Raw genomic sequence first — 25,714 nt, forward strand, 5'->3', positions numbered from 1 at the left:
AAAGGAAATTGTTGAGGGAAAATGAGTTTCGAGACAAGCAGCTATTACAAAAAATGCCGAAGTTTACAGGTTATTTTAAACCTGTAGGCCAGGATGAGGAGGAAGGACAGATGAGTTCTGTACCGAGCGGCAGCGGTGCCAGCCGCGGAGCCAAGTAGACCGCCTGGTTCTGATAGCGATGGAGTAGCGGGAGAGGAAAAATAGACAGGAGGGATGTTGAAGGAGATGGAGAGAACGACGAGGATTTGCTACGTGGAGGGGAGCCAACGGCAACCGGACAAATACATGAGGGAGGTCCGATATGTCACTCATCTGGAGGAGAGGACCAGGCGCGCGTAGAGCAGAGTGGAGAAGTGCGATCACAGAGCCTGCAGAGGCTATACATGACTTTGATTTGTTGTTTAAATAGGGGGCCTACAAAACCTGCCATCAGCCCCAGGTCCTGATGGCAGGTTAAGGCGGGCTTGGTTGTGTAGGCTGAGGCTCCCGGTTCACCCCGCCCACCGGCTGTAAAAAAAAAGATACCAGCTCAACTCAACTCAACAACCCTCCATTCCTGCAAGCAGTAGAGTCGCCATCTGCTACACTGTGGTTTCGGAAAGTGATTGAAAATGACGATGAAACTGGCTTACTGGGATATTCGCGGGGTGAGTTAGGACTTTGTTTCCATATGAGCTCTGCAGTTTGCAGCGTTGTTACTCGACGGCAGACCCCGGGTTACCGAACACGTCAATCTCTTTGTATCCGTCTTAATACACTGATATTATTAAAAGTGTGCTGCATAACTCCAGTGTGTTTTATAAGCATTATATAAGACATTTTATAAAATGTTAAGTATCGGAGACTTAATCAGGTGCGGCTCCGTGTGCACGTGTTCTAAACATTAGCCTTAACGTTAACAGTAATATAAATAATTAAACGTAGCCTACTGACGCGTTAACGATGTTAATCAGCATAAGGGTTAAAAATGAAGTGTTCATACATTTGGAGCTGTTTTTTAGGATGAGCAATGTTACCAGTTAAACTAATTGTCTATTTGTTTATTTCTGAAATGTAATTTTTTTAATGAACACCAAATGCTAATGGTTAGCTACTTGCAGAATCTGCACAATGGCATTTGTAACAGAGAGCCGTTAGGAGCAAATGTGCACACGGAGTTGTTGTTCAAGCAAGGAAAGGTCGAGTACCCTGTGGTTCAATGTTTAACTAAACTTCAGGTGGTGCTGCAACTAACAACCTTTCTAAAAATCAATAAATAATATGATATCATATACACAAGCCTCTAGAGCCATACGGCCCATACCCCATGATCAATTGTGTAAAGTAACTAAGTTGGCCTACATTTAGTGAAGTAGGTTACTGTATTTAAACTTAGTACAATGATGAGGTACAGTAGCCTACCCAAATGTATTATTTTTAATTGAATCTGACAGTTGTATTACTTACTGTACTTTGAAGATTGTAATTTCAAAACCTACAAAAAAACTTTAAATACAATGCAATTGTTTTATGTTTAGTTCCTTGACAAAAAAATGTGAAATAAGCTCTCCCTCAGTGGGCTACAGTAGTATATAAGGTATTGTATTATTGGTGTACATTTAGCAGACAATTCCTTTAACTATGGAAGTAATTAAGCAATCTGAACACTTATTCCGCTCCTGCTTATATTGCAAAAGTGCTAATTTATGTGGCCAAAACCAGACAGCCAGATGCGCTCACACAGCCATGTTGTTTTTTGAAGAAAAAAAAAAAATTCTAATCTTGATTAAAAAGAATCTGAGAATACCACAATATCTCATCCAATCTCTGATTTTTGGACTCTAATCTAGCTCGCACAGCCTGCTCGTCTGCTTCTGGAGTACACCGGCACCAAGTATGAGAACAAGTTTTACGTTTGTGGTGAAGGTAAAGTACAGATTTCAACAGATGCATAGCTTTATTCCCAAAGAAATGTTGCAAGTATCCAGTATACCTGCTTCATCATCTCACCTGTATTTCTCTCACACAGCTCCCGACTTTGACAAGAGCTGCTGGACTGATGAAAAACCCAAGCTTGGAATGGACTTTCCCAATGTAAGTCAGTTTAACCCGTTAATGAAAGTGTACAGCTGGAAATACAAAATGTATATAATAATAGACATTTTAACATCTCACCATAGCTGCCCTACTTGGAGGATGGAGACAGAAAGATAGTGCAGAGCAATGCTATCATGAGATACATTGCTCGTAAGCACAATTTGTGTAAGTATTTTGTATTTGTATTTTGTTGAGAGCATTTTATTATTCAGAAGCAGTAAACTAAAAGTGTTTTGTTGTAACCTATTTTGAAGTCAATGTTAATTTAACAATGTAATGACTTGGGATAAATGACACCAATAGGGTAAGGATTGAAATCTTAATATGCAATTCTGTCCGTCTCAGGGTACAATCTTCTTATGGCACAAAATGAGTTTGTCATCCAATGCCTTGAACAAAGATGTATTTTGTATTCATCCTTTTAACATTTCAAAATAAGATTTCTACTATTTTTAGGAAAACTCAGGTTCTGCTTAGTCAAATTAAGGAACCACACAATGATATGCATGTGTCAGTATCTCACTTTTCTTCCTCAAGTGTCTCATTAATTCTGATCTGATTGCAGGTGGAGAGACAGAGGACGAAAAGGTCCGTGTGGACATCATGGAGAACCAGGCTATGGACTTCAGAAATGGCTTTGTGAGGCTGTGCTATGCTGACCTTGTGAGTCCTGCATTCAACGTTTAGTAACACTGAATTTGTCACTTTCCACATTTGAGTCTTCACTAATGCCAACATCACCTCTGACACCAGGACAATATGAAGCCAGGGTTCCTTAAGATGCTGCCAGACACACTGAAGAACTTCTCAGGTTTCTTGGGAGACAGGAAGTGGTTCGCTGGTGACAAGGTATGTCAGATATGTAATTTTAAACTGTATTAATACACCACCACCCTACATACATTTGACATATAATGGCCTTAGAAAGAAACATTTGCATTGACATTTGGAGTTGTTTTCTGATGAATAAAACTGGGTCTCTCTCGAGCTGCTATATGGTCACTAACTTTGTCTGCTGTTCGGTGCTGGTCAGGTCGCACACGGTAGATTTATTAGCTTTTCTGCTGGAAACGGTGTTGATTCAAGGTGACGCAGCACAAAGCAGTAAGTCTGTGGGTTGAACAACCAGAAAGATGAGCTTTAACATTTCATAAAGCTTATGTAGACCTGCCGAGTTGGATAATAGGGACAAACAATGACTGACTGCACTGTTGATGGGTGCAGCTTCAAAGGCTGGTTGCAGAGGCTGCGCTAGACCAGGGGTCTCCAACCTTTCTCCACCTGAGAGCTACTTTGAACAAATTAAAGTGGCCAAGAGCTACTTGCATCGCTTACATTTATTCACATAGCACTCATCAGTTGAATTAAGCTACTTTTGTACACGTGTGAAATTGCAATACCTAAAGCTTACCTAAAATCTTAACTTCACATCAAGGTCCAAGAAAACGACAATTTCTCACATATTAATATGGACAACACAGTGTGCGAAAAAGTACACGTCCCACCGTCCGGGACGTGTTATTTACAATATCGGACAAGTAGATCTTTCAATTGACTTGTCCGGCGGACAAGTGACGTTTTTCGGCCTGATTTATTGACAAATTATTGATACATTCAGTTTACAAAAGGCAGAACTCATTCGCAAATGGTACGTGTCCGCCATTGTTCGTTTAGAAGTGTTAGTTTCGGTTCTGCTTGTAGATTCCTAAGGAAATGCATCTCGCCGTTTTCTGTACAGTTAGACGGGGGTGGGGCGGGGCGGGTTGGGAAGTGTAGCACAGTGGCAGGGTTGGGAAGCAAAACTCGGTTCCGAGTAGGAACAAATAACAATTGTCCGGTACCGGGATTAATAAGAGTTGTGAGGACAGGAGGCGAGGCCGAGCCCCGCGGACTGCAGCTCTCTCATATGCTCCGTATCAGCTGATCGCTGCACGGTGCAGCTCAGCGTCTCTCTCTCTTTCTACACACAGCGCATCCGCTGCCCGTTTAACAGCCTCATCTTTGTCAAATTTTCTTATGTTCTTTCTCTAACACGTAATGAAGGTTATTAAGCGTTTTAGCTCCTGTGTTGTTAATATTGACCGCCATTTCCTTTATGAAGTGAAGCAGCCTCCCTGTCTGTCCTCGCGCTGTCCTCACATCCCCGGACCCCCAGACTCGGAGGAGCACAGGGATGTCAGTATTGTTTATGAAGCAGGGTATAGAAAGTACATTATTGAAATGAAAATAGTATTTATTTACTTTTACAAACAGTGAGCAGCTGGGCAGCTGCAGCATGTGTATTGCAGGACATGTGTAAGCGTGCAAGCGTCTTTGAGTTGTAGAAAAGCGCTAGGCCTATACTGTAGGCTATAAATATAATGTATTATTATTATTATTATTAGGTTATGTCCTATGTGTTGGACATGTGTGGTTGGACTCTGTCTCACAGGCAGGTTGCAGTGTAACATCAGAGGACACTGGGCCAATTGTACATTCTCAAACTGCACCACTTAGAACTAACTAAACAATGCAGAGATTATTTTTATAGAATTGTATTCAATAACCGTAAGAAATTAAACAGTATGAAGTGATTTGTAAATAGGAATACAGATTTGACTTAATGTTTTCATAAATATATTTTTCTCCCAGTTTGACTTATTTTTACCCTCTCAAAGAACCGGAATCGAGAACCGAAAATAACCGGAATCGAAAAGCAGAACCGGAATCGTTAAAATCCAAACGATACCCAACCCTATGTGTAATGCAGTAAAATCTTACCGCTTACTTACGTTGAGCGGTGTCGTAAAAACCGTGGGAAAATGTAAAATACGATGACGAAGAAGAAGATTCCAGTGGCCAGTGTGACAAATGTATTCGGACAAGTAAATTGCCAAACTCACTTGTCCATGGACAAGTACTCTCTAAAAACTTTTTCTCACACTGCAACATAGTAAGTACATCACTGAAGATTCACATAAATGTCCAAGAGAAAAATACAATGTTTTCACTTCTTATTATGGCCCACATAGTAAATACATCGCCTTAATCACCACCTTGCAAGCATCTTATGGCACATGTGTAAAATAAGTGCATTCACCTCTTTTTTACAGTTAGTGAGATGACTGGCGCTGCATGGAGTCCACCATAGAGGTGTATGCTGGAGTGTACCCACTTAGGTTCACTATAATAGTCATTTACATGTTCATCAGTCGGTCTTGTTCTGTATTTAGATTTCATGCCAGAAAAAGTTGCTTCACAAAGGGATGTAGAGCCAAATAAAGCAGACATTTTCAGTGCTGCTTGGTGAATGTTCTTATAGTTTTCTGGGTCTACAAGGCTCCAGAAATGTTGTGAGTTTTGCTGAGACTTCAGCTGAACATTATTTTCGAGATTTATAACCTCCAACTCCATCTCCACAGGATTGACACTGAACAGTTCAGCCATATTTTCTTCTTCGTCTTGACATTAAATTATAAACCATAATAAATTAATTGTATAGGTCTAGCCTCCCTATATCTGTGTGACATTTTTCCATCCTCAAAAACAAAAAACTAATACTTCTGCAGTCTAGCTGCAGCTTCAAGCAACGGTCTTCTGTTAAAAAAAAGGACACTGAATGTCCTGAATGAGGCATCACAAACAAGACTTAAGTCTGAACAAAGCAGACAACAGGAGTATTATAAACAGCATTATAAAAACAAAAATAGTGCATGTGGGTGCACACTTACATTCTCTGTCTTACTGTTACATGAATCCCATGAATGTATGAGATTAAGTTAGCTTTATCATCTCAATCAGTGATTAAGTGAATAATAAAGTTTCTATCAGGTCACTGTCAGCCTGTCACTCTTATTAGTAGTTATTTTTCAGGAGGGGGCGGGGTTTGGAGGAACGGAGAGGAGACGGTGATCACGGAAGCTTTCCTCCTGCCTTCACAAACTTTACACACGTATTTATCAACTGAAAATAGCAAGAGGACATTCATACTCTGCAATCCAAGACTTGATTAAATCCACCAAAAACCTGACATTACGATAACAAGTGTTTTTCAAAACACAAATCCCTCCCTGTGTGTCTCTAAGCCGCAGCGACGCGGACTGATTCAGAGCGGGTCATTCTGCCGTTGGTTCTGACTGGTGCTGCTGGATAAAGCAGACTGCTCCGTGTGTGGTGTCGCTGTGCCTCTGTCACATCTGCTCCTTGATCTCTGCATCACGGACCAATTTTATATTTGTGTGACAGAAACAATTCTAAAATAAAAACACTTTATTGTCCGGCCGCGGCCGAAAAATCAAGAAGCAACGTTACTACGCTATAATCGATAATCGAGCTACCGGTAGCTCGCGATCGACGTGTTGGAGACCCCTGCGCTAGACTTTTTCACTGCCCGTCATGTTGACGGGAGCACAGTCGTGAACTGTTAGCGCCGTGTTATGCATTCCCACTGCACCTCGCGGGAGTGCGCACAGCGTAAAGCCAAAACTCACAGGCATTTCAATGATTTGTACGGCAAAGTTGGGTTTGGAAACGGTATCATTTCCTTTTTGGCAGGCATGCTTAACACCGGAGCCTCGCTGCGGGGAATCTTTGGCGCTGTTCCGAGTTTGTTCTAATCCGTCAAAATGACGGACTGCTTTCAGATTTTTCCGTCATTGTTAAAAAAAATCCGCATTCACAATCCACATTTGCCACTTAGTTTGAACCTGTACTTCGCTTTCAGCATATGTGTTAATACAACTCTTCTTTACAACAGATCACTTTTGTGGACTTCATCATGTACGAGCTGCTGGATCAGCACAGGATATTTCACCCTACGTGCCTCGATGACTTCAAGAACCTCAAAGATCTTCTAGACCGTTTTGAGGTGAGAACTCTCAACTGATAAAAAACACACATCCTTCACCCACCACTGAAAGTTGCATTCAGGAAATACAAAGTCCTGCACATTTTGTCTTTCTCTATGATGGTGTCATGTCTTTAGGTAAATAATATCAGGTGGAAGAAGAAAATGAAATCTAAATGCTACTGAAGTAGATGTTTGTCAATGTAGAAACTATTTTAGTAACTTTTTTTAAATACTGGTTATATTACTAGTAAAGTACTGCATCAAATTATATAAAAAACTTCATCTATTTTTATATGGGAAAAGTTGCTAATAACTACTATTCAAGTAGCTTAAGTATAAGGTAGGATACAATGTACATTTTAGTAAATGTACTTTCCACCACTGTAAATAAAGTATACATGTATGGGAAGTTGTGGGCTGGTTTTGCAAAGTTATTATTTGTAATGACTTCATATGAAATCTTAGGCTCTGGAGAAGATTGCTGCCTACATGAAGTCAGACAGATTCATGAAGACTCCCGTCAACAACAAGATGGCCAAGTGGGGAAACAAGAAAGAGTGAAGGACAATTCCTCCACACCGTAATAATGAAAGGAACAAAGTTCACAAGTGCAACGGCCTCAATAACTTATAAATTCAGGACAAGTGACATTGTTTGTAGTATATTTCTTTTATATGCTGTTTTCAGGTCCTTTGATCACATATTACAGTTTCCCAAACGATTACATTCACGTTCTAAAACATTTCTAAGTTGAATCTGAGTTGTGTGAAAAGAAATACAAATTTGTATTGATATTAAGGAAAAGTTCAATAACTTAATTAACATTTGAATTGCACTTTTTGTTTGTGGCTCAATTTCAACATCACTTTACAATATACATGACATCTAACCATTACAATAAAATATAATATAAGTTAATACAGATAAGAGAAAGAAGATCTGATTTGTTTGATTGAACACATGTCTACATACAGGCTTTTGGGGTAAATAACAGTCATAAAACCCATACAAAATGCACTTGAATAAACTAATAGTCAAATAAATTGCAGTCAAATTTGATTTAAGTCACAATTACTGCTGCTGGTGATAAGTTATATAGAAGTTTCATTCAGTAAAGGTGCTTTTCCTTATATAACTGAATTGCAAAGGTAAATCATTTATGACGTAAAGATGAATTAGACAGTTATTCCATTTGTTAATTCAAACGAAATTCAGGAGAAATCAAACCCAAGTGAAGCAGGTCATTAGGAGCGGCCAATGAACGGGCTTGATGGTTCACTGGCGAGCTGTAGGGAACAGGATGAGCCATTAATGGTTTCACATACTGCACACTTAATCTGCATACTAAATGAAAGATTAAGTATGCATACTACCAGCAGACTGCACACTGAAGTATCCTCAATCCAAATGTCTACTCTGCATCACATGCCAGTCCATGTTACCGTTTTTCTATAGTACAATATGTATGTGAGCTCCCGTGATTTTCCTCTTAACTGCTCCTAACCCCATCATTCCTAATGGTTTTATCAAAGTAATATTTAAAACGTCTGTCTCTCAGTCCTCCATTGGACAGTCTGAAAAGCTGATTTATATTATGGGGCAGTTGATTTATATTATTCATACTTATAAATGATTGCTAATCTAGAATACATCCCGGCATTACTCACATACACAAACTCTACATTTTATGCAGTTGTATTTTTTATTATTAGTGACATTTTACTAGTATATAAGCAATGTGATTCTGACACAGCCTTATAGAGTCAGTGTAGCACATAACGCTTTACTTACGGCAATGGCTGATTTAACGGCCTGGAGCTGGAAGAAGACCTTCCCCCCCTCCTCTGGACACACAGTCCTGATCTCGTCCTTGCTCATCCCCAGGAGCAGTTTGCCGGACAGCACCCCGAGGCTGTTCACAGTGCTGCACATGGAGACACATGAAAGATTATATACGACTTTCTAGTGTATCAAAAGTCTTCCTGTTCCACTGTGAGTTATTTCACTCACATTCTGGAGAATCCTTTGTAATCCAGCCAAGCTTTGACCTCTGCAGATGTGGAGGTCATGTCCAGAGTCACCGGACCCCTGCCAGCGTCCCACTGTGAGGGAGAGCGAGGGGAATCAAATATAATGTGGAACTTATTAAGTGGTTACGTAAAGCTTAGCTCACCGGTTGGTCTTGAGCAGGCTCGCCGCTCTTTATTGGCTCCAGGACATTCTGAGGAACGTAGCCTTCCTCCTCCCGGGAGTTACGGACAAGCCACCACTGCTTCTCTTTCTTAACCACCTGTAAAAGCCAGAAGAACCAAACATCTCAAACACCTGGATGCTGATACTGCCAGAAAGGACTGGGAATGCACAACAGCTTGATGAAAAAGCACAGAGAAACAAGACTGAGTCCTGAGTGGTACAGAAGTACGGTGTGTGAAGTTTTGAACAGGGTATTATGCCTGGACGTTGGCTCTCATCCTGCTGTTTCAATGTCAATGTCTTTCACTGAATTTTCACTCACTCTTATCGGCTTATAGTTGCATTATAGACAATAAATTATAGCTTTTATAGATAGCACCATTCATACATAAAAAACACCCATGGTTTAGTTTTAGAATTATAATAATATATAATAACATTCTGAAATGAGTAGACCTGAATGACCAGAATGAGTACTCTTACTTTAGTTTAATGCTAATAGTTTTGTCCTTTTACTAAGTATTTATTATTTAGTAAAAATGTGTGAATGCAGTAAGTATTATTGTATTGTATTTCTACACTGGTATTACTAATTATAAATACAAATATCTAAGTACTTCACAACTGCATACAGTAATCTACTCCAAATATGCTTCATATAAAACATGTTCACTATTATTTGTATCCACAATACTTGCGCAGTGCTTAAAAACACAAGCATAATACTGTATTTCTTAATTCTGAGTCAAAGTTTTTCATCTCACCTGAACATCTTCCCACTTCATGATGCTCAGCTCTCGGTTGTTCCTGGCCATGAAGTCGTAAATGACCCGCATGTACAGAGGGGGCTCACGGGGGGCGTTGGGGGGGAAGTGCTGACTGTTGGACCTGCTCATCGGAGGGAGGGGGGAAGGTCTGCGGGACAGGGGAGACGGCTGCCAGCCATCGTAGAACTCTGGGATGTAAGGTTGGACATCTTCGTTCGGAAATCTCGACCTGCGAAGGGACAGGAACCCATTAGCCACGTTTAAAACACAAACACATATTATTTCCAATGCTTTAATGACCTTTTAAATGAACTGTATTCATCATTGCTTCTAGTGAGTTTCATTAGACAAATCTGTGAGTGATTGACATTCAAGCATGCACAAAACAAGAAAATCACGTGTCATCACAATGTCATTTTGAATCACAAAATGTTTTCACTTTCTAATAAGGCCCAGTCCCTCCCTGAAGAGGTTATAAACTGAAGAATTAAAAAAAAGAGTTGTGACACTTTAAGATACTACTTTTGTAGCACTGTAAATATGAAGCAAGAACCACAAGATGGTTAGCTTAGCATAAAGCCTGGAAAAAGGAGAACAGGTGTGCACAAGGATAAACAAATAAAGTAATGAATTTGTTTATCCAATGTACCTTCATCTGATTTCAGTGGTTAAATACTCCATTGTTGGACTACTAACGACAAAGAAAGTGTACCGCCACAGGAAGCTGAACACCAGATAAAGGGATTTTTTTACAACATGGCAACCATTTGTTCATATACACTTTAACAAATGAATGCATTTAATAAATATGTCCTTCAATGTATATTCTGCCAAAAGTTAGGCCTGAAGTTGAATGTACCATCCTACAACTGAAATCTGGGATAGTTTAAACACTCTCTGTCTACCACGTTTTCTATAGGGCCTGAATGCGTCATATCAGCAAACACTACGCCCAAGGTCAGGGCGTGAGAGGGCAGGTGACACTTACAATCAGTGGGCTATATAAGAGGAGGTAACAGGCCCAATCAAAAGACTTATGAGAGTGTGTGAGGGTCATAAAGGCCGCCCCACCTGGGGAAGTTCCAGCAGTCTCCCAGCGACCTCCACAGCCGGTCCTCCTCGGGGTCCACCACCTCACTGAGCAGCCGCAGGGCCGCCTCCGTCAGCAGGGGGGAGAGCACCGTGAGAGGCAGGTCTGCATGGTACTGAGGCAGTATCTGTGGGAATGGAAGAAGGAAGTTAGTATGAACTGTTGAAGTTAATACAAATAAGATTGACAGTGAGAGCATCACATGCAAATCTTCAATAGTGTCTCTGGTGCATGACTGTGGCTAGTCTTTTTATTTATTGTGGGAAAAAAAGAACACATGGTAATGAAAATATAAAAAAAACCTTAATGCTCAAGAACAGAAATATATGACAAGAGACTGTAAATGTCAATGATATTCAGTTTAATATATAATATAAAACAGCACAAATCCTCCATATCTGAGAGCCTGAGAACAGCATTTCCTGCCATTTTTTAAAATGAAAAACGACTTTAACGATGAATCGATTTTCAAAATACTAGGCGATTATTCTCCTGTCCCTCGAATAATCTATTACTTGACTAACAGTTGCAGCAATAAACAGTAATCTGTGTCTCTGTCATATGTTTCTGGTCTTGCCTAATTAGAGTTTTTAACCCCTGTAAATAATTGGTGGGTTGAGATTTTTCCAGTGAAAAAAACCATTTAAAAGAGCTCACCGAGTTTAAACTGTTGAAGAAGATGTGGACGAAGTCAGGAGCCGTGGGGTTGCTCAGGTTCCCTTCCAGCTGGCCCTGCAACACAAACAGATTCAGTCACACTGCTTCCTGCTGAAATCACAGGAACGTGCTTTAACGTGTGTCTACACGTTCAAGCTTTCACCCAAAATCGTTCCCAAACAACTCTGTGGAGACATTAAGAGCTTTGACAAAGTACTAACCAGCAGATTGAATCCATATTTGACTTTCTGAAGATAGGAGACGCATTCCTCCCAGGTTGGCAGACTAGCATCGGGTGCACCTGCATAAAAAAACATATTTTTATTAATTTATTATCAGCATATCAGCACCTTTAGTGAGACACTTCTCCAGTAATTACTTCTGTCTTCATTATGTGCAATTAGAAATATAAACTAAGGATACAAATTACCATTCTTTTTAGATTTCTTCTTCTTAGATGAGCTTTTTTCCTTCTTGCTCTTCTCCCCTTGTGGTAAAGAAGATGCATTTACTGCAGCAGACACTCTGCCCATGAAGATCTCCAAGTCATTTATAATGTGGTTCAAAATGTCCTGGGAAAAGGAACAGACACACACATGACACAATGTTTTCGAGATGATTAGACAACATCTATGATCATTTATCATGGATATAGACCAATAGTAGTGCTTGTATTTAACGTATCACTGACTGTGCTCCTCTCTGTGTCCGTCTGCTCCGCCGGCTCTGGGCTGATCTGTAGTTCATGAAGATCAGGATGGTGCATCATCGGTTCCTGTGGTGTGTAGGATCTTGGAGGCGGCATATCTTCTACTAGACATCACAATTAATAGTTAAGAAACAAATATCATCATGACACAGTATAAACGTTTGCTATTATTTTTACATGTCCATTTGCAATTAGGTATATTATATTAGGTATGTTTGAATGGTGTTTTTGTGCTGTGTATTGTGTTTACGATGGCTTAACTTGGAGAAGGAACCATTTCCACTCGGACAATAAAGTGAATCTTATTGTCTACAGTAAGTGTCCAATAAAAGTGCCGGTGAGAGTGCCTTCTGTTTTTATAACCCTGAAGTGTTAAACTCAATCCCTTTTGATGTTAAGATAATGAGCTTTCTAAGTATTTCTATGAGAAAATTAAAGACATGCTTTTAATGTGGTTTTTCATTTTAGAGAAACGTGAGGCTTCAACTTTATGTTTAAATCATTACATTGTTTATTCCTATCCTTAAAAATAGTTTTTCATATACTTTCAGTGAATTAGATGAAGCTGTACCTGGCTCTCTGTCCCTCCACTGTGGGGGCGGGTGGTCCGGTGGTGGTGGGGGGGTTCTCTCTCGCAGCACAGGACGAGGCCCGGCCTGCCGCCCTGGGACATGTTGCCCCATTATATTCTCAAGATTACTCCTGAAAATATACAGACAGCATTATTACATATCACTATTCAATTACTTTCTAATTCATTCGATTTGATCTCCCTCTGGAATGTATTCATGTCATGTGACATTGTACCTGATGTCAGGTATCTCTCTGCGCGGCTCCACAACATCACCTCCTCTCTGCACCGCCTTATCCAGATCACTCTTGACCTGCTCCGCCTGGTAAAACAGAGACGCCCCTTAGTTAAACCCCTCTGTGACACCAGCATTCACGCTTATTATTAAACATCAATAATCATGGTTCCCGCACCTTATAAAATATGAAATGAAAAGGGCTTTTCAGGCCCAATTCACATTAATCCAAGTGTCATGTCATAGTTCGATTTATTCATTACTGTTAAAACACTAGACATTTGTTATAATGAACGTTTACACAGATGGCAGACTATGTGCTCTCTTGCCTGTTACGATTCTCATGTTATGTCACGTTTGTAGTTTTGTCTGTGTTGGTGTTTTTCTTGTCTTTGGGTTTCCTGTTTTATTGTGTAAAGTGTTCACCCCCGTTTCCTGACTGTCTGCTTTCTGTCTGTTTCCCTCCCTGATTACCCGATTGTGTTCACCTGTTGTCCTTGTGTTTCTCCTCCCCTGCCCAGCTGTGTCTTGTTCTGTGATTACCCTTCTGTGTATTTAGTCTAGTCTTCCCCTGTGTTCCATGTCGGTTCATTGTTTCCCTTCCATGTTATTTCACGGTCGGTGTTCCTTGTGCAGCTTTATTGGATATTTTGGATTCTGCCTTGTTTTTGCCACAGCTTTATTATTTAATAAAGCTCGCTTTTCGTTATTATGCATTTGAGTCCTACCTGCTTCACCCATCCGTAACAGAATGAACCGACCAAAAATGGACCCAGTGGATATGGAAGATTTTGAGTTAGATCTGTTCGATCTAGACTTTTCCCTTCAATGTTATCATGCCGAGTGGAAAGGAACTTCTTCTAGAAGGGACAAAGAGGCTATTCTCGAGAGGGCACGAATGGAGGTGGCCGAAATGCCTTGGTTGAGGAGTTCGTTGCCGGAGTGGTTACAGCTTTTCACAAGTTGTCCTGAGGACTGGTCCGACGCATCTAACCCTTTCCTCGGATCCGACTACGGTCCTGTTGGAGGTCCACGGAGTCTCCAAAGAGCCTCTAGGAGACGCAGGGCCAGGATTCCAGCCCGTGCTCCAACAGCCATGATCCCGGCTTCAGTTCCGGTTTCCACAGCCATGGATCCATGCACCAGTACCGGCCCGCAGAGCTATGTTTCCTTGCTCGATTACCTGGCCCACACAGCCATGGTCCAGGCCTCGGTACCGGTTCCAGCGGCTCCAGTTCCAACCTCAGACCTTTTCTCAGGAACCCGTCTGGCGTTTGGAGGTCCACGGAGCCTCCAAAAGGTCTCTGGAAGATGCAAGGCCAGGATTCCAGCCCGTACTCCAGCGGCTCCGGCTCCAGTGCCGGTCCCAGCAGCCCTGGTTCCGGCCTCAGCAACCATGGTTACAGCCCCAGTTCTGGCCCCAGCAGCCATGGTTCCGGCCCCAGTCCTGGTCCCAGCTGCCATAGTCCCTCCTCTAGTCCCTTCTCTAGTCCCTTCCCTAGTCCCTCCTCAGGTCACTTTCCTAGTCCCTTCTCCAGTCCCACCTCTAGTCACTTCTCTAGTCCCTACTCAAGTCCCTTCCCGAGTCCCTTCTCTAGTCCCTTCTCTAGTCCCATCTCCAGTTCCCTCTCGAGTCCCCTCTCCAGTCACCTCTCGAGTTCCATCTCTAGTTCCGCCTCTAGTCAATTCCCTAGTCCCATCTCTAGTCCCTCTTCTAGTCACTTCTCCAGTCCCCTCTCGAGTTCCCTCTCGAGGTCCCTCCTTTAGTCCCTACTCTAGTCCCTCCTCGAGTCCCCTCTCTAGTTCCCCTCTCAAGTCCCCTCTCGAGTTCCCTCCTCTAGTTCCTCCTCTAGTCCCTCCTCTTGTTCCTCCTCTAGTCCCCTCTGGAGTTCCGTCTCTAGTTCCCCTCTCGAGTCATGTCTCAAGTCCCTACCCAATGTCCTGGTCTGTTGGAGGTTCCGCTGGGGGTCCTGCCAACTCCATTTCCTGTCCCGTTGGAGGCTCCGTCGACTACTCCTCTGCCGGGGGTCCTACCAATCGTATGTCTGTCCCGTTGGAGGTCCCGCCGTCTACTCTCCTGCCGGGGGTCCTGCCAGCTTCTTGTCCTGTCTCGTTGGAGGTCCCGCCGTCTACTCTCCTGCCGGGGGTCCTGCCAATCCTATGTCCTGTGCCGTTGGAGGCCCCGCCGACTACTCTCCTGCCGGGGGTCCTGCCAACCCTTTGTCCCGTCCCGTTGGAGGTCCCGCCGTCTGCTCTCCTGCCGGGGGTCCTGCCAGCTCCTTGTCCCATCTCGTTGGAGGTCCCACCGACTGCTCTCCTGCCGGGGTCCTGCCAACCCTTTGTCCTGTGCCGTTGGAGGCCCCGCCGACTGCTCTTCTGCCGGGGGTCCTGCCAGCTCCTTGTCCTGTCCCGTTGGAGGTCCCGCCGACTACTCTCCTGCCGGGGGTCCTGCCAACTACTCTTCTGCCGGGGGTCCTGCCAACCCTATGTCCTGTGCCGTTGGAGGTCCCGCCGACTGCTCTCCTGCCGGGGGTCCTGCCAATCCTATGTCCTGTTCCTCTGGGGGTCCCGCCGACAACTCTTCTGCCGGGGGTCCTGCCAACCCCTTGTCCTGTTCCGTTGGAGGCGCCACCATCACCTGTCTCACCGGGGGTCCTGCCAACTACTGGTCCTCTTCCGTGGGGGATCCTGCCGAAGCCTGTCCCACTGGCTCCGGTTCCTGTTCGGCCGACACTGGGTCCTGCCCGGCCTCCGGAGCTGTCTGGTCTTCGCCCTCGAGCCCGGCCCCCTGAGAGCCGCGGTCTTCTCCCTCGAGCCCGGCCCCCTGACTCTTCCTGCCGCTGCTTTTGCCCTAATGCACGGCCCCCTGAGTTTGCCCGCTGTGGCCTTCGCTCCTTTTTGAACTTTGCCTTGCCCCCATGCCGTCCACCCGAGACCCCCTCCTTGGTCTCTGCCTTTCCCCCGGGCCGTCCGCCCGAGACCCGTCCTCCAGACCCCCTCCACCCACCCTTTCTTGGCCCTAGTTATGTGTCCTCCCTCCGGTCCCCCTCCACCCACCCTGCTGGACCTTTTTTTGGGACGTCTGGGATCCGTCCCTTCTTCTTCTTCTTTCGTATAACGTTATATGTCCAACTCGGTGTCGTGTAGCCATGCCCGCATCTCTGGTCCTAGGTCGAAGAGGCTGGCTTCCGAGGGTGGTCTATATAAGGGGCAGATGGTGATTATATGGACAGCGGTCTGCTCAGGGTCACCGCACTCGCATGCCGCACTGTCCGCCAAGCCCCACGTCTTCATCGTGGTTTTAAAGCGACCGACCCCAGTTCGTAGACGGTTTAGAGTGGTCCACTGCCGGCGCGGTAGGTCGTCTCCTCCAATGGTGCCATCTCCTGGGTCCCAGATGTAACGGTGGATTCGGGAGGGCCCGACTGACACCCACTCCTGCTTCCAAGCTGCTGCCAACCATGCATCTCTGGACATGTCCTCAGAGGTGGAGTTGAGCATCTCTTGAGCTGCTATGTTGTAGGGGTGGCGGGACTTGAGTCTGTTTGGAGGTGCTGGAGTTATTGTGGTGTGGTGCAGGATGTGCCAGTCATACTTTTGTGCCTTCCTGGCCAGGGCGAGGGTGGCAGCCTCCCGTCGGAGGCCGGCCGGTGCTATTCCCGCGAGGACTGGCAAGAGGGACACAGGGGTAGGCTTTAAGCATCCAGTTATTATTCTGAGGGAGGTATTGATAGCCACGTCGACCTTTTTCGCATGAGGGCTTCATCCGTCCCTTGAGGGGGGGGTTCTGTCACGATTGTCATGTTATGTCACGTTTGTAGTTTTGTCTGTGTTGGTGTTTTTCTTGTCTTTGGGTTTCCTGTTTTATTGTGTAAAGTGTTCACCCCCGTTTCCTGCCTGTCTGCTTTCTGTCTGTTTCCCTCCCTGATTACCCGATTGTGTTCACCTGTTGTCCTTGTGTTTCTCCTCCCCTGCCCAGCTGTGTCTTGTTCTGTGATTACCCTTCTGTGTATTTAGTCTAGTCTTCCCCTGTGTTCCATGTCGGTTCATTGTTTCCCTTCCATGTTATTTCACGGTCTGTGTTCCTTGTGCAGCTTTATTGGATATTTTGGATTCTGCCTTGTTTTTGCCACAGCTTTATTATTTAATAAAGCTCGCTTTTCGTTATTATGCATTTGAGTCCTACCTGCTTCACCCATTCGTAACATTGCTTTCTTTAACACAGAACAGTAATTATTTAAGAGTTGAAGAGATAATCAAAATAACTTCAATTTCTCGTATAGCAAAAAATATATTCATCAGGCCTTATTGCTTAGATTTTTTTCCCTCATATTCACAAACTTTTAAGTACTTCCAGATGAACCATGTTTAAAGAAACCCCAATGACACCTGAAACAATCAGTAATTATAAAATAGTGATGATATTTTCAGAGATCTGTATTTTATAATACACATAGTTAAGTTATGGTCCAGAGATCACTCTGAGGGTTCAGGTGAAACAGGACTCACCCCAGTCTCCTCACACTGGAACATGAAGACCTGGCGGGTGCATTTGTTTCGTTCCTGCACGGTAACTGTCAGCAGGGAGTTGTAGGCGCAGCTGTCCAGCACCGCTTTGGTTTTCACGATGGAGAGCAGAGGCAGCGACTCCAGCTCTGCCTGGAATCAGATTCAACAGGACAAACGTTTTGGTGAAATACTCAATTAATAATCAGGACTGAAATTATTAACAAACTACTTTTCTAATAAATCTAAATGTCAGACACTGAATGTTTTCCGTCATCCTGGCTCTCCGAGCCGAGAAAACATCACCAACAGCAATGGAAATAAGTCTAGCACTTTATTGTTCTATCCCTGACAAAGTCCACTTTTTTAGATGTTATCTTTTTGAATGTTTTAAATAAACCAAAAACAAATGCTTGTAGATCTATTTAGTTCTCAATAAAAAAGTAAAGCTATGGAAGACCTGTCAGGCAAGTGAGAAAACATTTGTTTGGTGATCCATTTCCCAAATATTATTTAAATAGTTTTGTTTTTCATTTTGTACCACTGAAACGTTTTTGGAAAACGATAAAGAAACCGACAGATGACCCCAGCTCAAGGCTAAAAGGCTCTTTCTTGGCTAAAAGATCAATATTAAAATGTTAAATATAGTTTAAAACCTACATTCAACATAGATTATTTTCAGCAGTTAAATTAACACAACAATCTCAAACAATTCAGATTTGACTAGATATGACCCCAGCATACTTTTGTTGTCACTTTCCTCACTTCCTTCTGAAGAAAAAAGCGATTCAAAAGCATTTGTTGATAGTACAAAAAATAAATTGTACATTTTCATCCACTACTTTTATCAATTACAGCTCTAAATCAACTAATGAGAGACCTTTAACATATTGTCTTACTTCTTAAAGATTGTTCCCTTTAATCACTTTCCTCCGGCTAAACATTCAACATAGATCTTTAACTTTTAAAGCATTTACAAAATATAAAACACTTGGATTTTTTTTTTTAAAGGGGGACAAATATTAAAGGGGGAATGTTATGGTGTCCACATATTTTGGGCCTCTTTACCTTGTGCTGTAGAAAATTGATATATCTTTATCTAAAGTGTGAAGCCACCCACCTTGGTCTCAATGTCACTCAGCAGCAGATATCCACCCTGAACCTCCATGATCATCTCCTGAGGCCACAGGCGACCCTTCCCATCCAGCCTCTTCAGCTTGGCCAGGCAGTCGTCCATCGTCTTCACCTCCTGGCCGTCCAGCTCGCAGGTGAACAGGTGCTGTGGAGACAGAGTGGAGAGGTCATGGAGAGGAGAGATAAAGGATGTCTCCATGCTGGCGCTGTGTTAGGCATCACTTACCTCCACTCTGACGTGGAAGTTGTCAGGATGTTTGTTCAACGATTCAGAGTACTCCTTTCTCTGCTCTGATGTAAAACAAATCTTTCATAAATGTCAGAAAATGGGGTTTCAAGCTAATAATTATAGCAGTAAACTGTTATATAAAAAGTGAATAACTCGGGGGCACACGTTGTTACAATGTTATTTTACAAGCAATAATGCAAACCTGTCAGCATGTTGTAGCCACTGTACAACACTCATTTATATAATATAAATCTATTTTTTATATATATCTGAGTATTTATGATTGTTCCCTACATTTTATGCATATGCGATGTCAATTTAATAGTGTCATTTGCAATTGAAAGACTTTGATGTGTGTTGTCCACCGTGAAAACAATAAGTATCTTATAGACACAATAATTAGGTTTGTTCATGTCTGAGCCTACTGTATATGGATTTGGCACTCGGTCTGGACATGTTGTTTCTCTGCAGCGGAGCGCCCCTCAGGTCGTCTTGTTGGAAAGCTCTCCTCTGCTGGGGGAGGTCCTCCTGGGAGAAACCCCTGAGCAGAGATAAAAGCAACAGATATGAAGATAAACCATCAGTTGCAGTTACCACCACACAGTTATGTTTTATCGTGAAAGGGTGTGAGCAGTAGTGTCGTAAATAATGTCATTGGTGTTCAAAGGCTTGACCAAATGAATCCCAAGTGAACCTGAAAGTGAAATTAAATATACTAACCTCGGGGCATATGAGAAAGGTCCGGTGTTTCCAAACATTGTGAAACTACGTCTGCCTCTTTCTGGAAGAGTCAAAACTCAGATTGGCAGTAAATACTTAGAGCCTCTCCAACCTGTAGGAAAATATGTTTCCTATGCCGTCAATCAGACAGAGAACAAGTCACAAAAAGCAACAGATGTTGCAAACATACATGACATAAACAGGGATTTGTTCACCCACTTGGTTCATTTACATTGTTTACTTCTGAAGGATAAAATAACACATTCTTTTCACAAATTAAAAGTTGAATTAACAAACAATAAAATAAAGCAGACTCAGGTGTTTTATTGCTACTGTCCAATGTGTTTTGGTATGATCAGTCTTTCAGGTTGCCCAATGTCAGTGTTAGAAAACTTAAGAGGCATGTTGCAATGATTCTTATTACACTACATTTAAACATTTCTTATTGTCTTGAGACTTTCACTTGTTACTTAGCTTTAAAACTAAACTCTGATCATTCACGAAGAGGGAAAACCCTATTCAGTTCATTGTTATAAATTCATGGTTAAAATGAACAAACACCAGTAATTATTAATCTGTCCTCAGGATTTCACCTGCTGACTGGACTTGGATCTGAATATATTATAGATAAACTGAGTACCTTGTAAAACCGAAATAGAAAAAAACACCTGCTCCAATTTAACAAGACGACAAACATCACAAATACACACATTACTAGAATAATTCAAACACATGACTCCTGGATTAAATGAAGTTTCACGTTAACCTACTCTTTTGAAGAGCAAAGACATTTATATTTCTTAACAGAACGTAATGCCACCAAGAGTCAAGATGTATTAAACATCCCTTCATTTAAACCGGATAATCTTTTCCATAATGTATTCATTACCCGTCAGTGTCAGCCCTGCTCTGGTGTCATCTTTCTTTTCTTTTAAATTGATATTCTACCAAGCAGAATGCATCTGCTCCCCACGCAGACTACAGAGAAATGTTCCTTGACTTCCTGCTTATAGGAGCGAGGATCAAAGTGCAGAGATCTGACAGGAGTGACAGATCCTGAGGCTTGGCAGGATTTGTCATTTTAAGGATTTGTATGAGAGGTATGGTGAAAGGGAGCGTGTCTGTGGCTCATGAGTCCAAAGGTCTGAAAATGCTTCTCAGTATCACATACAGAGCAATCAAAGGGCCTCAGTGATCCAGAAAACACTCTTATACAATAACCTAGCTCGAGCGTAATCTATTATGGCTATAAAAGTGGTGACGTAAGTATGTTCCACATTCACACCCAACAACACTGACAAATACATGCAAAGGTTAAACTCAGTGTTTATAGAAAGAAAAGACATTGCTTTAAGTGGGAAAAAAAAACCAGCCACTTCAAGTTGAATAAGAGAATTATTTATTTTACTATCAGATGACGTGAACATACTGTACACACCCAAAACATATTGACAGAGACAATATTTAGAGAGGATAACGTTTATTCTGTAAAGAAAAGTGGGGTCTCGTCATGGGACCGCGGGTTGGGGATGAGAGAAATCTTCTGAGGATCGACCGTTTATGCTGTAGCTTTGGCCTGGATGTTCTTGGCCAAGACATTCAGGTCTGAGATGCACTTGGCGATACTCTCCTGCTCCTAAAACACAAACACACAAATGCAAACCATTGAATGTCAACTTGTAAACTTCATAAAACATTTAAGAAATCTCTTATTTTAGAAGTAAATCAATAAACAATAAATAAGGGCGGCTCCGTTTTTCTATTAGTAATAATAGAAGTCCAAACTAAAATCATTTGTCTTTTGTAAAATGAAGAATAAAGAAGGTCCTTATTTTATATATAGAAAAAAGGCATTCCGTTTGAATGGTCTGATTAAGTCCAGATGCAAAAGAGATTACATGAGAGCGTGTTGCAATATGGTTTGTATCCTAATTGGAAAGGCTGGGGAGTGTAATTAAGTCTGTTTATTATTTGTATTTTAGACTTTAGTGACACCTAAAGTGTATCGTTAGTCCAGTTAATTCTAAAGATGCTTGGGTAACATGTTTTTTTTTTCTGACGGAAGGAAATAATTGATGACGAGTGAAATCAAGTCCAAAGTATCTCCAGATGGACAGGAAGTGAACTCATCTGTCAGCCAAGAATCTCCATGTCACCGACGTTAGGGAGCCAAAACGTGCTAACTTCCCAGAAAAATAACTATGGCTGCTTCCAAGAGCCTCACAGAAAAGTGTGAGTATTTGACTAATAATAATAATAATAACATTCTCTTGGAGAGAGGGGGCTTCTCTTATCATGTTTTACAGCTGGGCCGAGACAGTAAGAGACTAGAGATACCGTCCTGACACTAGATGTTTGATCCTCAAAAAGGTAGAAAGATAGTGAAAAATGAAAACTGAAAACTTAAATCTCCCCGAAAACAAATGCAATGGTGACTTAAAAAAATATTTGTGAAAAGCAAAACATTTTCATCATCATCCTCCTCTTGCTGGAGGCTTCGACAGTTTGACACCGACCTGCTGGGCAGTGATGCTGCCGACGACGTTCTTCTCCACCCAGTTGACCATGTGCTCCTTCTCCATTCGGACCTTGAGGTGCTGCAGGGCCAGCTGGTAGTCCAGGCGTCTCTTCACCTCGTGGTTCGCATGGTTTAGCCTCTCTCTGTAGTTAGTTTCCAACAGCATGGACACGTTGTTCTGGGGGGAAGAGCAGTCCATACAGTCAAAGAAAGCTCACTGACGAAATACACCTGGTCTACATTTGGGTTGCTAATGTTGGCATTTAATGCATCTTCCATATTCATTTAAAGCAGGTTAAACTCCTTCCTTGCTCTTTACATCTAAACATTTACTCTGATGTATTGGCTTTACAGCACATATGAACTAACGTGAGCTAGTTTGTAAAAGGTTTACCAAAGAAAAATATATTTGTATGAAGGGCTTTCTAAAAGAAGTTTGGTTTTGTAAACTGAGAACAACGCTGTTCAATGGTTCAATGGTTCTACCAGACTGACCATCGAAAGTGCAACGGGAGGAACATTTACCTGAGCAACAGTTAAATGAGAGTAGAAGAATAGTCATCTTTGGTCAGATATATAGGAATCTAAGTATCAAAATGTGTGTGGGTTCCTGCTGTAAAGTTTAGAATAATGCATGTTTATTGTGTAATGAGTGCCGTGTGAATATGAAACAGAACATTATGAAGATATGGGAAAATAGAAATGGACAGCTCAAAGCTGGTTACCCTCTTAGCGTCGAAGAGCATGGATCTTCCCTCAACTCGCCACTGTTCCTTCTTCTCCTCCTCGATAGCATCAGCGTAGCACGCCATGGCTTGGTCCTTCACGTCTTCAATCCAGGCTGTTTTTTCCTGCAAAAACACAACACACACAGCATTATATCAGTGCTTGAAAAGGCTGTACACAAATTAAAAAAGACAAATAGCATAAAAACATTTCTATGCAAAAAAAAGAAGATCAGAAATCTGGAAAAAGGCAGAATGAGTAGGGTTAGGTTTGCAATTTGGCTGTGTTCGGAACAGAACATGGGAAAGAAATGCAAATATACATGAAGGTAAAACGCCAAGTTGACTAAGCTCTTTCCAAAACGAGAAGGATCCTTGTTATTTTGCCTTTAAAATGTAGCCAATAATTGGTCAGAAAAAAAGAGAAAAACGGTTGCCAACCAAGTGGTTGCCAGCTTACCTCTTCCATTTTGTCCATAGCAGATGCAAAGCTTGGCCCAAATTTCTTGACAGCTAAGATGAAGACAGTGCCGACGGTTAGGGCTGCAACGGTCTCATGGTTGATGACGTAGAGCTCCTTTGAGAGCAGCCAGACGCTGAGGCCAGTACCCAGCATGTAGGGTCCTAGTGAGAAAGATCAGCATGGAGAATTTGATCAGTCAATGAATTAATGTTCATGTAGCATCTTCATTTTGATCAGAATCAGTGAGAAGCCACGGAAACCTACAAGCAGCATTCAGTTGGTATGCAATACATAGCTGAACAACTCAAAGGAAAATAAATCTCTGCTTAAACTCTGTCCATTCTAAACAGGACTTAAGACTTTTGTTTGAAGCTGCATTTTATTAATTCAATTTCAGAATATTTGTTTAAATCTTTCCCACCACAATGAGTTATTGAACATTTGGAAATGACACTTTTTATTGCATGGATGATGTTTTTAATACTGACATCGAAACTCTTTGATGTGTGTTGGGTTTTGACCTAATGAGAATACATATGTAATATTTGTTGGTAGCTATTAAGGTTACAATTGCTGTTCATTCTTTGATTTAAGTGAAGCTATACAGCGGTATTCAAATACTCAGTGTTTCATTCCAGCACTGATTTTTCCTAAGAGAAATTAAATAACCAAAAGGTGAGTGTTGCGTCTACCGACCTGTAGCTCCAGTCTTGGGGTACAGGAGCTGGAAGAACTCCTCTGGTACGATGCCATGACGGACCTTGCCTCCCTCTGGCAGGGGGGGCACTGGAGCCAGACTCGGGGATGATGTGTGCAGGGAGCGAGAGGCCTGGACCAGACTGTGCAAAAGAAAATCATACATCACTTTTAATAAGATAAAAGATTCATATTTGTTATTCCTTAAATCTATCCTGTTGGCAACAAATACTTTAAATACAAATATATTTTTAAAAAACACACTTACCCAGCTCCAAGGGGGGCAGTGCTTTTCAGGCCACTGGCTGCAATCAAGAAAAAACAATAATGTAAATTCAGGGCTGCAAATATTGCTTGTTTTCATTCACATTTAGTGCATTTATTTTATACTTAAGAATTCAACACCATTCTGAAATTGTTTCTACAACAGCTGAACATTGTAACCTTCATGAAGGTTGTAATAGTTCCAGGACTGTTGTATTTTCCAGATGTAATACATAAACTGGAAATGTATAGATGTTCAATATAGTCAAGAAATCCTATAATTGTATGAAGCCATTTTAATATCACCTGATGATATCAACAATACAAATGTCAGGTAGCAAATAGGTTGTCCTCAAATGAATAACTTGTGAAAGAATTAAGATAAAAATAAACACTTCTTGTGGATTTGCATTGTGCAAGTGGTGTTTGTCCTTTATTAAAAACGTAAAGTCACAATACCGACCAACGCTAGCTGTCAAAAGCTGACATTTACATGCGTGCAGAGCTCAAGCTAGCCAACTAGCTTCGGTTTGCTATAGTTAGCTTTAGATCATTCAACACAGCTGTAATCAACTGTTAGTGGTGTCTGATATAAATACAATACATTAAACAGTCAATTGCGTTATTGCCAATACAAATACAAGCAATAGCTACAGTTGTACCTTGCTTGTAGTTACCTAAGCCACTTAAAGGTAGCATTAGCATGTCTCCCATTCAATGTGCGGCCTTCACTTTACCCTTCAGCTTCACATTCACTTTAAACTGTTGTTTCTCCGACCTGACACTGGTTATGCATGAGAGTTTCATACAACAATAATTTACTAGATTAATCTAATAATGCATACCTGACACAGCAATGACTCTGGACAGCATGATTGAAGGGAGAAGAGCCAAGTATTCCTGCTACACTGGGCACTCTGTTTGTTTCGGCCTCTTCGTGCCCTTCTGCAAAGAGCCACAAGGATGGCGGACACACGACATATCCTCCTGAAGTATCGCGAGAGTGGAGTAGAGCTTCTATTTTTAGGGTTGTTAAAGGAAGTGACCACTAGATGGAGCTGTACGCACAGATACCATTTGTCACTGTCCTCACTTTTTGGATTGGATTAATAGAGATTATGGTATCAATGTAGATCATTTATTTTAGTTGATAGCTCTACTCTTTGCTAAGAGCCGTTGCATTTGGTAAAATAAAATTGAAGATAATCATGACCTTAAAAATAAAGTAAATTGGTTTAATGCAAACAACCCATACACAACTACAGATGAGTCTGCTCTCATCTACTGTACAGTTTTAGATTGAAGTTTACTTATTTGCCCCATTTAACCAGCT

At 41.9% G+C, this 25,714-nt stretch overlaps 3 protein-coding genes across 5 annotated transcripts; 1 reads left to right on the forward strand and 2 right to left on the reverse strand.

Moving 5' to 3' along the window:
• The first annotated feature begins 493 nt into the window (after window positions 1-493).
• On the forward strand, window positions 494-7,963 carry gstm.1 (glutathione S-transferase mu, tandem duplicate 1). The gene is made up of 8 exons (XM_034087950.2): window positions 494-647; window positions 1,830-1,905; window positions 2,009-2,073; window positions 2,160-2,241; window positions 2,642-2,739; window positions 2,830-2,925; window positions 6,812-6,922; window positions 7,370-7,963. The coding sequence occupies exons 1-8, from the start codon at window positions 612-614 to the stop codon at window positions 7,463-7,465; spliced, it is 660 nt and encodes a 219-aa protein (XP_033943841.1). The 5' UTR covers window positions 494-611; the 3' UTR covers window positions 7,466-7,963.
• eps8l3b (EPS8 signaling adaptor L3b) lies at window positions 7,555-20,740 on the reverse strand. Of its 3 annotated transcripts, none has more exons than XM_034087948.1 (18): window positions 20,605-20,740; window positions 19,716-19,827; window positions 19,421-19,536; window positions 18,993-19,057; window positions 18,753-18,911; window positions 17,636-17,785; window positions 13,128-13,213; window positions 12,892-13,022; window positions 12,303-12,421; window positions 12,042-12,183; window positions 11,833-11,912; window positions 11,612-11,686; window positions 10,936-11,081; window positions 9,862-10,093; window positions 9,078-9,194; window positions 8,915-9,006; window positions 8,696-8,828; window positions 7,555-8,190 (listed from the first exon to the last, which is right to left on the reverse strand). In XM_034087948.1, the coding sequence occupies exons 2-18, from the start codon at window positions 19,751-19,753 to the stop codon at window positions 8,149-8,151; spliced, it is 1,923 nt and encodes a 640-aa protein (XP_033943839.1). In that variant the 5' UTR covers window positions 19,754-19,827; window positions 20,605-20,740; the 3' UTR covers window positions 7,555-8,148. The 3 variants fall into 3 exon arrangements, with proteins under 3 accessions (XP_033943839.1, XP_033943838.1, XP_033943840.1); XM_034087947.1 differs by having other exon boundaries at window positions 12,303-12,424; XM_034087949.2 differs by lacking the exon at window positions 20,605-20,740 and having other exon boundaries at window positions 12,303-12,424; window positions 19,421-19,523; window positions 19,716-19,809.
• Window positions 20,741-21,097: 357 nt separating this feature from the next.
• On the reverse strand, window positions 21,098-25,351 carry atp5pb (ATP synthase peripheral stalk-membrane subunit b). Its single transcript, XM_034087118.2, has 7 exons — window positions 25,227-25,351; window positions 24,386-24,422; window positions 24,118-24,260; window positions 23,419-23,582; window positions 22,959-23,084; window positions 22,232-22,411; window positions 21,098-21,351 (listed from the first exon to the last, which is right to left on the reverse strand). Exons 1-7 carry the CDS (start codon window positions 25,252-25,254, stop codon window positions 21,274-21,276), a joined length of 756 nt encoding a protein of 251 aa, XP_033943009.1. The 5' UTR covers window positions 25,255-25,351; the 3' UTR covers window positions 21,098-21,273.
• Window positions 25,352-25,714: the final 363 nt, after the last annotated feature.

The sequence above is a fragment of the Pseudochaenichthys georgianus genome, chromosome 7 (genome assembly GCF_902827115.2).
Source record: "Pseudochaenichthys georgianus chromosome 7, fPseGeo1.2, whole genome shotgun sequence".
Taxonomy (NCBI): domain Eukaryota; kingdom Metazoa; phylum Chordata; class Actinopteri; order Perciformes; family Channichthyidae; genus Pseudochaenichthys; species Pseudochaenichthys georgianus.

Excerpts from the sequence above, each read along its gene's own strand:
- gstm.1 (XM_034087950.2), top strand. The coding sequence starts at position 612 with ATGACGATGAAACTGGCTTACTGGGATATTCGCGGG. Across the intron at positions 648-1,829 it reads CTTACTGGGATATTCGCGGG|CTCGCACAGCCTGCTCGTCT; the intron begins GTGAGTTAGGAC and ends ACTCTAATCTAG. Across the intron at positions 6,923-7,369 it reads ATCTTCTAGACCGTTTTGAG|GCTCTGGAGAAGATTGCTGC; the intron begins GTGAGAACTCTC and ends ATGAAATCTTAG.
- eps8l3b (XM_034087947.1), bottom strand. The coding sequence starts at position 19,753 with ATGTTTGGAAACACCGGACCTTTCTCATATGCCCCGAG. Across the intron at positions 12,184-12,302 it reads CGGACACAGAGAGGAGCACA|GACATTTTGAACCACATTAT; the intron begins GTCAGTGATACG and ends TCCTTTTCCCAG. Across the intron at positions 9,007-9,077 it reads AGCCTGCTCAAGACCAACCG|TGGGACGCTGGCAGGGGTCC; the intron begins GTGAGCTAAGCT and ends TCTCCCTCACAG.
- atp5pb (XM_034087118.2), bottom strand. The coding sequence starts at position 25,254 with ATGCTGTCCAGAGTCATTGCTGTGTCAG. Across the intron at positions 23,583-24,117 it reads CCCCAAGACTGGAGCTACAG|GACCCTACATGCTGGGTACT; the intron begins GTCGGTAGACGC and ends CTTTCTCACTAG. Across the intron at positions 22,412-22,958 it reads TGCTCTTCGACGCTAAGAGG|AACAACGTGTCCATGCTGTT; the intron begins GTAACCAGCTTT and ends TCTTCCCCCCAG.